This window comes from Octopus bimaculoides, chromosome 11, assembly GCF_046866305.1.
Source record: "Octopus bimaculoides isolate indiv1 chromosome 11, ASM4686630v1, whole genome shotgun sequence".
NCBI lineage: Eukaryota > Metazoa > Mollusca > Cephalopoda > Octopoda > Octopodidae > Octopus > Octopus bimaculoides.
Window position 1 is genome coordinate 17,170,005 of NC_142938.1, and position 12,500 is coordinate 17,182,504.

The 12,500-nt window shown below is 37.2% G+C and overlaps 1 protein-coding gene across 1 annotated transcript in view; it reads left to right on the forward strand.

The window, feature by feature from the left end:
* Positions 1–2,006: 2,006 nt before the first annotated feature.
* Positions 2,007–12,500, forward strand: part of LOC106876467 (carbonic anhydrase 2) — a 23,605-nt gene continuing 13,111 nt past the window's right edge. The window contains exons 1-5 of the mRNA XM_052971541.2: positions 2,007–2,144; positions 4,276–4,293; positions 5,301–5,465; positions 8,951–9,096; positions 12,474–12,500. The exon at positions 12,474–12,500 is cut by the window's right edge and continues 66 nt beyond it. Coding sequence (XP_052827501.1) covers positions 2,072–2,144; positions 4,276–4,293; positions 5,301–5,465; positions 8,951–9,096; positions 12,474–12,500 — 429 coding nt within the window. The 5' untranslated portion in view covers positions 2,007–2,071. The remainder of the gene's footprint in view (positions 2,145–4,275; positions 4,294–5,300; positions 5,466–8,950; positions 9,097–12,473) is intronic.

The window sequence follows — 12,500 nt, forward strand, 5'->3', positions numbered from 1 at the left end:
TATATATATATATATATATATATATATATATATATATATATATATATATATATATATATATATATATAAACACTGTAAAGACAGACAGACACTGTGTGGCACTTTCGGCTAGTATCATCCACGATAAACTCGAGTAAGTGTTCGCAAGACCAATGACATAGTTCAATGCTTCCTAGAAGTGTACTCCGTTCGTGGTGTATATGTCACTAACATACAAATGTTAGAGATCCAGAAATGTCTTAACCACATTTTCTTCAAATGGCCTCTGAGAAAACTATAGAACATCGAAAGCGATAAATTTTGGGACAACCTCAAAACTGTTTTTCACAACGCTTCAATAAAGGCTTTCGTGAGAAGAAAAGGCCTGTAGGACAAAAAAATAAATAAATAAATAAAATTGGTGCTCATTCATCTCAAATAGCCTAGGTCTTTTCATTTTTGTTATGCGTAACACTTTAAACCTACAAAGGTCTGCTTTTAACAAAGAATTATGGATCACTTAAGTTAGCCAGAAGCAGAACTCAGAAAGGATCTTTTCTGTTGCTGTCACAGTTTTCTGTTTGTTTGTTTTTTTTTAATTTTGCGAGGAATTTGCGAGTGTGTGCGTCACAGATCACTATAAATAGATATTCTCGGCAGAATTGATTGTCGATTGCAATTACGAGAATGCAGAGCGAAATGAAAAAAAATCTTCTCGAGTTTCGCGAAAACCTACTGTTCGAGTAGCATTCGAACCCCAGTTGTTGTATTTTCTCCTCGAAAATAGCTTCATCTATTTCAACAACTCTGCCTGGACCACTACTAATCTTCATTGGATTGCAGAGCAAATCTTCCACGCAGATCCATAAGTAATTTTTTAAAGTCTACTGCGGCACTAATCCCTAATTCCACCTTACAGAGCTTAGCAGTTGTCAATTATTTTACCCACAGCAGTATGGGTAAATAACGATGCACTGGAGTTGCCATGACAATAAACAGTTTTGACTTCCGCTGTGAGGACACTGGCTAAAATTCATTGACTCAAAATACGTAACTTTAAATGCTTCAAACTTCTTTATTATTAACGTATCGAAAAAATAAATCTAATATTCGTCATCAGAAAGTAAAACTACATAAAAGTACATTTTAAAAAAAATTTCGGATTAAAATTTGAGAAAATACGAGTGGATAGAAAAAGGTTAAAAATACAAAACTCTTACAACTTTCATCGTCGTAAAGTTTTGCTTTCATTTTGTGCCAGCCTCCAAATCCTCTGATTGGCTACAAATTATCAAGCTTTGAACCACTGTAACATTTTTATAAACTTTTACTGGTATAAATGAATCACAAAATTGGATTCAATGTCAAATCAATGTTAAAATGATTCTAGACCGGAATTTAGCAACTTCTAATATAATTGTCCTTTGCTGTATATCAAGTCACTGTTCTTTTATTCTACTATGTGTGTGTACACACACACACACACATATATGAGGTGCAATAAATGCTTAGCGATTCACACGTCGTAAATGAGAGACGAAAGATTTGGGTACAAAAGTTATATGCAGAAGTGTGTGAATGAAATTACTTCCTATTAGACTATTTTTCCCTTTCTGTTTTCAGTGTGTGTTACTATAATCTAGGAGTCTAAAAGAAAAGAAACTAGTCGTACTTTGTGTATGGAATACAGAAAAAATACATTGTAGAATTCCAAAGAATATTTTTTTAATTCTTTAGAGACTTGGGACTGGGCTATTCCTGAAGCGCTATTTCCAAACGAAGTAGCTGTTAAATGAGAATGAAGGAAAACTATACCAGATAATTAATGCAGTAAGAAAGAAAATACAACACTAAATAGACAAAATTACACAGAAATTTTCAAAACAACGTATTAATTTTGACAGACAGACAGACACAAAAAAGGCGAAAAGTGAGTGGGAAAAGAGGATGAAAATAATTGGAAAACAAACAAAACAGTCATAAAATAATAAATGAAGTGAAGAAGAAAGAAAACGGGGGAAAAAGAACCGCGAAAGAAAAATAAAAGAACAGAAAGTACAACAGCCAATATTCCTGAGACAGCGTACTAGGGATGGAGAAAACATTTTGGATGGTGTATCTAATGGCGACTTTTTCTGCAATGCTCTTTGTACATCTTGTCTCAGGTAATTCTAATTTTGTTGTTATTTTTATTTATTTATTTATTTATTTTTGTGGGGGTACTGATTTCAGTTATGAAACTGTTGTCACACTGGAGACATTCATTCAGAGGATATAAGACGATAAGCAAATAGATAAATAAATAAATAAATAAATAAATAAATAACTAGATAAATAAATAAATAAATAACTAGATAAATAAATAAATAAATAAATAAATAAAATAAGAAACCTGGTAAAAGAAATATGTTGAAAATATAAAGAATGGTCAAAGAATTTAGATTAAAAGAACTCAAACGGAAAGTTTTTATGTATTTAAGCCAAGAAGTAAGGCATGTAAAAATAATTAGTTCAAGATATTGAGAAAAAGTAAGATATTTAAAACAAAATGTTATTATTATTATTATTATTATTATTATTATTATTATTATTGAGTGAGAGAGCAGTGCGTGCCATCAAAGTGACACTGGGGTAAAGTATACAAAGCCCAGTATACCCATCATGACTACTCATCTGATAAGGGTACACCAGGCGCATGCATCACAACCATATGTGCACGACATGGGGATCTCATATCAAGATAAACAGCGTATGACCTTGCAGGTGGGGCTCAGTTAGAATTTTCTTCAGGTCGAGTAGTCCATCCCGCTCAAAAGGTCCCTAAATAAGGGTTGTTTAAGGATGTTGAACGAAATACCCGTGTTTCCAAAGGTGAATTATCCAAACTCCAAAGAATTCCTCTGAACATATGGCTATGATGCTCCCCCACTACTTCTGCTCATAATTAAAGATGCCCATATCATCAGCCACTAAGGTTAAGGTCAAACAACTGACAAGCAAATCTATGGTATTGAGCAGAATATTTGCTGTAGCCCATCTTTTATACCAAGACAAAACAATGTACATGATAACACTTCCAATCAGTTTAGATCAGAAGCCACGAGAGCCACTGGCTGTATATTATATAAACATTCTGGAGTGTCGTTAATAAAAGTATATGTTTGATTTTAACGATCACGAATAAAACAATCGTAGTATAAGCGCCTTAGAATTTTATTAGCAAAGTGAGTCGCAAAACTTAAATAAAATTTTAAAAGATTCTAATGTATTTTAACTGATAAAATGTAAATACAGTATGAATGAAATGTAGATTTCGGGTAAGGAGCAGTTGGGAAATAACAATATAATTCAATTTTTTAAACTGAAAAATAAAATGTTTAGTATTTTAGTGTTTTGAAAGCCTGATGTCTAGAAGAAGAGACTAATTCTGAGTGTCAATTAAGAAATAGGAAACTGAAGAAAAGGATATAATATGACTTTGAGGTTTAAAGCAAACATGACACTTTATTACGAGTGTATGGTTTTGTAAAAGATAGTTTGTTTTTAATTGATATTAAAAAGAGCGATAATAGACTTTAAAAATCAAATATAACTGGAGAAGCATTGTATCTGTTTTTTCTGTTGTTTGTATTGATTAAATTTATTCTTTTGTGGTTAAACTAAAAACAAGAAATCGAAGTCAAATTCATATTTATTGTGGTACGATGGATGGACTAGTTCGAACTTGAAGCAGACAACTATTGTTGCTGGTACAATTACAATTTGGAGTAATGGGGTTTTAATTTGGAGAAATTAGTAAAGTAAGTAAATGTTTGTGCAGAATTGTTCTTGGTTGGTTACGAGAATCTGCCCCTCCTTCTTTTTTGTTGTTGTAAAGCAGGTTATGATAGTTATATGATGCTTGTCAGTTGGAAGGAAATTTTCGGTAAAAGCTTAGAGATGCTTAGTTATAGAGTAGATCTTGTAAATTAAAGGCCGGATTATACTACTCTATTTTTCTACGTGTGATTGGTTCTATGACTATATTTGAATTATGCTTTACTTTTTCAGAATAGCTGCTTCTAAGTCACTGTCACCTTTTTTTAACATTTGGGTTACATGTTCAGTTACTGTTTGTTGTCCTTATTAGAATTATTAATAAATAAATGTTTGCGTATATGTGTACGAGTGTCTGTGTGTGTATACTAGGTGAATTCATAGGATTGTAATTATTTAGCTATTAGTTTTACCATGTTGTTTTCGTAAGGTCATAGATTCAAAAGCATTGAAAGTTAATATTTGTTTTATTTTTTACAGCATGGGACTATCACAACGGTAAGTGGAATATTTTACTGTTACTGACTCTATTGACTGTTGTCTAATCACAACTTTCTGGTCGATGCCAAATCCTTTCTGTGCGGGTGTTTGTATGTTTGTGCATATGTGTGCGAACGTATGTATGCGTGCGTATGTTAATGTGCGTGTTATTGACAGCAGCACACAAACAACCATTGCAAGTTTTTCCTGACTGTTAGGTCATTATAGGTGGTATGCAATCTGAAATTCTGTAGGTCAACAACTGCGGAATATATATGGGTACAAGGGGACCTGGCTGTAGATAGAAAAAATTTCCCTACATCTATCCATCCATCCAATTGTTGCTAGATGTGTCGAAACAATCGTCGTGATTAATAATAAATTCTCGTATATTCCACCTTCTGTCTTTCATTTGCCATATATATATATATATATATATATATATATATATATATATATATATATATATATATATATATATATATATATATATATATATATGGAGGTAAACACACACATTATTATTATTATTATTATTATTATTATTATTATTATTATTATTATTATTATTATTATTATTATATATTTACCATATATATATATATATATATATATATATATATATATAAAGGAACAAAGATCCTTCTTGAGTCATATGCTCATAAGGCCGGTAACCGGGTTCTGTGGCTATCTATTCTCTACTTGAACAGTACAGTTCCATCAGAGGAGTGATAGTTTTGGTAGCTGAGTGAACTGCAGCAATGTGAAATGCAGTGTTTTTCTGAATGACATGAGTTGTCCGGCCCAGGAATCAAAACCACAATTTTACAGTCATGAGTGCGACACCCTAATCATTAAACTAATCGCTTCCTCACACACACACACACACATGTGTGTGTGCAAGAGAGAGAGAGAGAGAGAGAGAGAGAGAGAGAGAGAGAGAGAGAGAGAAAGAGAAGAGAGAATACAAATGGTTCGTTTTATTTTGCTAACGACGTTTTCTTTTCTTTTTTTCTTTTCTCCAGAAAGTAAGAATTGGGCGAAAGAATATCCGAACTGTGGTGGTCGTTTACAATCTCCAATCGCTATTGAGCATAAATTTACAAACTACAAGAAAACCAGTAATTTGATTTTTGATGGATACTTAGACACCAAGCACAATGCGACGATAATGAACACAGGACATACAGGTACTATCGTTGTTGTTGTTGTTGTTGCTGCCGTTGTTGTTGTTATCGTCGTCGTGGCCCCTGTCGTCGTCGTCGCCCCTGTTTTTGATGATGACGAAGTTGTTTAATCCCTGATCAATCCAAGTCAAGCTGACCTATGATCATCTGTGACTATCTCTTCTGTTCGTTTATCTAAAACTCATTACATTGTTCAATATGTAATGAGTTTTTCTTTTTCTATTAAGTGCAGGGTGATTCGAGGAAAATTTTTCTGCTATTTCTAAAGTGACTGCGTTGAGGTTCCTTTATCGACGGTGGAAATATTTCATCGCATGTTCGCAATGAAATATAAGCAGCCTTATAGACATATACACACTACATGCTACTTTTTCCTGGTTGTTTTCATTAAGATCGTGTCGATAGGGCCACTAAAACATAAAAAAAATTTTTTTTCTTAAACTGAAATTACTGTGACTACTATATCCAGTACTGCTATAGGAATGGGAACACTGAGCACAGTTGCTTGGACACGGACGATGTGGTGCGGATAACTGGACACACAACCAGTTTTGGCAACTGTACGTTTGGGTACTTTGGCGCTGGAGGTAAACACACACACACATACAGATAGAGAACATGAGAGAGAGGGTGTCACTCACACACTAGATGGTCATACACATTAACATACATACATACATACATACATACATACATACATACATACATACATATATATCTATATATATATATATATATATATATATATATATATATATATATATATATATATACCAAAAACAACAAGAACGTAACGGACGGCAATAAAATATACGGACAGATGGACGATACAAAGATGGACAGGAAAACCTGGACAGAACATTCGTGGCTTTCTATTCTTCAGTCAAGCTTCCAATCATCATTACAGTTTCGGCCTGTTACACTTGATACTGTTCAAAACTGGTAGACCCCAAAGTTCTAAGCTGAGGGCATCACATTTTTGGAAGAAACCAAGTGAATATGTGCGACAATACGAACAAAAATTTAAAAAACGAGAAAACGGAGAAAATGTTACACGATTACAAATACAACCAACAAGAATAGCAACAGGTGTCTTTCGACTAAAAGGAGAAGTTAAGTTAAGCTGGCGTGTGAAGTGGAAGCCTTACGCCAACAAACATAGATGAAAGTCAGGAGACAGGTGTTCTGCGAGCGGCAGGCAGGCCAAGAAAGAAAGATCATGCTATGCTGAGCACCTAGCACGTGGGAGGAATAGGGAGAGGTAGGGAGCAGAGGGATTGAAGTATTAGGGAAGGAACTAGAAAGCGAGAGAGAGAGAAGGGGTTGGGACAGAGGGAAAGGTACAAGGGAGATAACAGAGGAAAGTAGAGAGATTAAAGAAAGAGAATGCCAAAAAAATGTGAGAGAGGGGGAGGCGAAAAAAGAAAAGAGGAAAAGAAGAAAGTCGTACAGAATTTAGATATATACTTACAAGCTGAGCAAAAGGTGTACGTGCGCAGCTATATGTATATATAAATAAAAAAAACGGAACAAGAATGTAACGGACGACAGTAAAAACATACAGACAGATGGACGATACAAAGACGGACAGGGAAACCAGGACGGAACATTCGTGGCTTTCTATTCTTCAGTCAAGTTTCCAATCATCATTACACAGTTTCGGCCTGTTACACTTAAGACTATTCAAAATTAGTAGGCCCCAAAAATCTATGTTAAGGGCATTAAATGTTTGGAAGAAAGCGCGAGGGGGGGGGGGGGTAAAAAGATACACAAAAATTCACACTAGGTATAAAACTAATGGCTTTTTAAAATAAGAACAAACATATACACATACAAATAAATGATTTGAGGTGGAATTAAGAAGTATAAAAATCATTATTATGAGTCACTATAGAAAGTCATACCGGTTTCGTCAGAGATGATCACTGACTTTGAATCAACACCGAATTCGAAATGGTGTTGAGTCTAATAGTATCTGAGTGAAAAGATTGCACGCAAGGGAGGTAAGCAGTTCTGAAAGTGATGCATTTAATGTAGATATGATTACTAGAATGTGAATGGTATATGGGACGGATGAGGATTAGTGGGATTATTGGTATTAGTAAGGTTAGTAGTGTCCTGTATTAAGTTGTGTGTTCAAATTAAGTTGTGGTTGATATTTCTTAATGAAAGTTGCTGCATTAAGGAAAGTTGCTGTTCTAGAAACGTTGATAAAAAGGAAAAATTAAGAAGTTTGGTTTAAGGTTCCTAGCACATTTATCGATGTGCTCACTGACCTGTATCTGTCTATATTGTGGGAAGCAGATTTGTTCTTTGTGAAGTCTTGTTCATTTGAGTTTGGCCTATATAGTGGTTTCCGCAACCTAAACAGGTAGTAATATAGATTAAGTTTTCAGAGGCACAAGTGAAATTTGAGTTTATCTTAAATATTTCACCTTGTTTGAAGTGAAATTCTGTAGCCTCAAAAAGGTGGGGGCATGTGCCACATTTAGGCTGCCCACATTTTTCAACTTGCGCCGGTTAATATTTTTTCAATGATTTCGGTTGCATTTTGCTTTTGATAATTTTGTGTGAGCCCAAAACTTTGTTCATTGTTTTATCTCCAGTGAGAATAGGTAGATTTTGGGTGATGATATTGACTGCCTCATTGTTTCAATGATTTTGGATGATGATGGTGTTGAATGCCTCGTTGCTTCAACATCATCATCCAAACCCTACCTATTCTCACTGGAGACAAAACAATGAACAAAATTTTGGGCTCACACAAAATTATTAAAAGCAAAATGCAACCGAAATCATTGAAACAAATATTAGCCGGCACAAGACTATATTCCCTTAACAACGGAACCAAAAGTAGGAAAATGCGGGTAGCCTAACTGTAGCATATGCCCCCAGTATTACCTGCATAGGTTGCGGAAACCACTATATAGGCCAAACACGAATGTCCCTCAGACGAAGACCAACACTTCACAAAGAACAAATCTCATTCCGCCCCACTCCGGACCTGAACACAACCCCATTTCTTCCGGAGAGTGTGTGATAGAGAGAAAGTGAAGAAGACAGAGAGGATTAAGAGTCAAACCCAGTGCTAACTTGCAGTTTATTTAACAATCCAAATAAAAATAATGAAAAGCAAATCAGTAGGATTTGAACCCAGAGCGTAGAGAGCTGGAACAAACAGACCAAGCATTTATTCCGACACCTCTAACGACTTTGGCAATTCTTATAGACTTTATACGAGTGGGTGCCGAAAAGTTCCTGGGTTTGGATAAAAGGAAATACAGGAGGATCAGTTAATTTTTTTTCAACATATTCCTCTCTTACTTATTCCAGCGGTCCTTCAATTTTTCCAAACTCTGTAAAAGAACTCGGAAAGTTGGGCCTCCAACCAGAAATGTTTCAGCACCCTCTCACACACTATACATTACCACATTACATCACAACGTGTCCCTCTACAAAACTTGAAGTTTGAATTTATTGTTTTGCAGTGGTCATAGAAGTGAATGGTAAGAGTTTAGTCTATGGTGAAGGATTAAAAGGAAAGTATATAGCGTACGAGATTCACTTCCACTGGGGAATGAACGATATCGTGGGATCAGAACATATGCTTAATGGACACCGGTTCCCCATGGAGGTAAGTGAATCTTACACTTGTTGATGTTGTGAGCATACAAGTGTATGCTTGCAAAAGTGCATATTCTTTTATGTGTATAATCGTGTGTGTGTGTGTGTATTTATGTGTGTGTATATATTTGTTTTTATGTTCAGTTCTAATAAACATAATTTTACTCTATACTTTGTAGAGTGCAAATTCATTATTAACAACAATCTTGTATAAGAATAATATATACTTATACTAGATGCGATGCAGTTTAGTTTTGTTCCTGGGAAGAGTACCACAGATGCCATCTTCCTAGTGAGACAGCTGCAAGAAAAGTATTTGCCCAAAAGTAAACCATTGTACTTAGCTTTCGTCGACCTGGAGAAAGCTTTCAACAGGGTTCTCCACTCTCTTATCTGGTGATCTCTAAGGAAGCTCGGAGTAAAGGAGTAGCTTGTTAGAGCCGTACAAGCCATGTAGAGAGGTGCAGTCAGTAGGGTAAGAGTCGGCCTTGAATACAGTGCTGACTATAATGGACAGGTTGTTCACTAGAAGTCAATTTTTAGTCCACTCTTCATCATAGTTGTCTATGCCATAACAGATGAATTCAAAACTGGATGCCCTTGCTCTTAATGCATAATCTGAAGCAGAACTGGAGAAGTTCCGGGTTTGGAAGCAAACCTCGGAATCAAAGGGCCTTGAAGCTCACCTAGTTAACTTAGACTAAAGTTCTTGTTAACAAAAAAAATAAACAGATAAAACTCTCTTTCCCTCAGGAAAATGGCCTGTCTCAATATGTAGGAAAGGAGTGGAAAGTAATTCTATTTGCTGCATCAAGTGTAAGTTATGGACGCAGAAGAAATCGTGGGTAGGTTAACAGATAAGGTCGCTTTTGTGTGTGGCAGATGCGCAGGAACAATAAGCACTAAGAGCACAAGGGACTAGATAGTTTCTGCTACTTAGGTGACCAAATTAGTAGCGGCTCTCTCTCTCTCTCTCAGAGTGAAAAGTAGATTTCATGATGTTTATGTAAGAATGGCTATACTACATAAGTGTGAGACATGGGCTCTGAATGCGAAGGGCATGCATAGACTGGAGAGGAATGAAGGTAGTATGCTCTGCAGGATTTACAACATCAGTGTGTATGACTGACAAAGCGCAACTGTTTTGAGAGCCCGTCGCTAGAAGGTGGTAGGGATTCGCTCCCTTGCTCGCAATATATCGGATGCAGCTGTGCATCGTTAACCAGCTAGAGATGTCCTCTTGAGGTTAAAAAATCGCAGTAAAGTCCGTTCGAACGGAACAGCCATGCTGAAGTGGCTAACCAGCATTTTTTGCTTGTTGCAAGATCAGCGACTGTGTGTCGCTAGAATTTATATATATTGCGTGCAGAAGCGAGCTACTACCATCTCGAGCAGACTCGGATTTTTTGCGTCGTAATTGATAATTTGCTGTTACCAAAGTTATGTGAGTTCGTTCCGTGTGTTTTTGTCTGTTATTGTAATATTTTTGTGTATTTTGCCATTTATGGCAGCATCAAATCTACAGTTCAGTGCCTTTTAGAATCAAACGCTCGGATTGTCAGGGGTGCCCCCTGTCTCTGCTTCTGTACGTACTGGCTCTTGAGCCATTGCTGCGGAGGTTGGAGAGTTTGGGGGCATCCCCAATGAATTGAGATGTGGTAAGTCTGTTTCTGCATATGCGGATAACGTCACCATCACCGTATCTGATGAAGCTTAGCTACTTTGTGTAGAGGATGCAATCAAAGGATACGAGGCGGTGGCAGGGGCAAAAAATTAACACGGACAAGTCCATCGGCTTGCGGCTCAGCACCTGGAGTGGCAAGACGATACCATCCAGTGTCGTGGGACACTGGACGGAAGGTCCTGTTAAGATGCTTCGAGTCTGGTTTCGACCGGATTCCCAAACGGAGAAGAATTGGAGTGAGGTGGCGGACAGGTTGGCGGCCCTAATCTGGAAGGTCCCTATCCCTGAAAGGGAAGGCAGAGGTGGTGCAGGTGTATATTGCATCTGTTATCACCTACCGTCTGACCGTTGTCCCGTGTTCTGATTCATGGCTAAACAAGTTGGAACGCTTTCTCTTCTGCTTTTTGTGGAGAGGAGGAAAACCACTTGTGAGGTGCTCTGTCTACTGCCAAAAACCGCCAAAGGGTGGGTTAGGGATGCCGTGACTGATGATGCGCAAACATGCGCTGAGGCTGAGGCGCCTCTGGCTCTACCTGAAGGGTGACTAGGTGTGGAATCTGCTGGCAGAGATATTCTTTCCGCGATGGGCCTTCTTGGAGGAATTCAAACCCAATTTCAAAAAATGATGGAACTTGACTGAATAGCAAAAAGAGTGCCGACAGGCACTCATGCTAATACACAAGACGGGCAAGGCCGGCAGCGGGAGTATCACCTCGATACTTTATAGCGGGCTGGTAGAGTTCAAGAGGGATGACATCCTCAGAGAAGCTCTGGAGCTCGATGAGGGCCAGCTAGCCAACCTGTTTCAAAGAACTTTCGGGTCGGGGTACCTGGGTAACTCCCAGAAATCCCTGACCTGGCAGTGCTATAGGAGTGCTTTACCTGTTCGTGAGAAACTATCTAGGCATGAGATGTCTGTGCCACCGGCATGCCCAAGATGCAGGCAGGATGATGAAACCGTTCTTCCCGACCTTGTACAGTATCTGGAACTTTTGGGCTTGATAGTTTATGCAGAACATGTGCTATCACATCTAGGAAGAGTACAGCTATCATCTGAGTGCATGATTAAGATTGCACCCCCACCTTGTGTAAGCAAAATAGCTAGTTGTAAAGCCTCAAGAAGAGATGGGAGTAGTAACTATAATAAAAAGTAAAATTAATCGCCACATCAAAGTGGCTGTTCCATGTTACTACTAGTTTAATCCCAGACAAGATCTTCCGTTACTTAGCCCGTCTGTAACGCTTTCACGTGATTAGTTGAAGGGAAATGCGAAGAGCGAAAGAAAACGGAGAGGGGAAAAGAGGGTAAGGGAGAGGTGCTGTGTATTAAGTCTATAAAATTGCGCATTAAGTGTATAAAGTGTGTATATGAAGTGCATTATGTAATGCTCGTATTCCAATTTTCAGTGATTAAGAGATGAGCAACTATCTTTTGATAGAGACACAACAGAGGTTGCACTTCCAGGTTTTTGGATAGTTTTCAGAAATAACCCAGTAGATTTACCATTAATTCCATGAAATATTCACGGGTCCCGCTAGTAAGTATGTATGTATGTATGTATGTATAAAATGCGTGCACACACACATGCATGCACGTCTGTGTTTGTCTTTTACCGCTTGATGACCGGTTTTGGCTTGTTTGCTTACCTATAACTGACTTGTTAATTGAATTGTTGCATCGCTCTTTCCTCGCTTCGCTTTAGATTCACATTTTACATTATTCGGAAAAA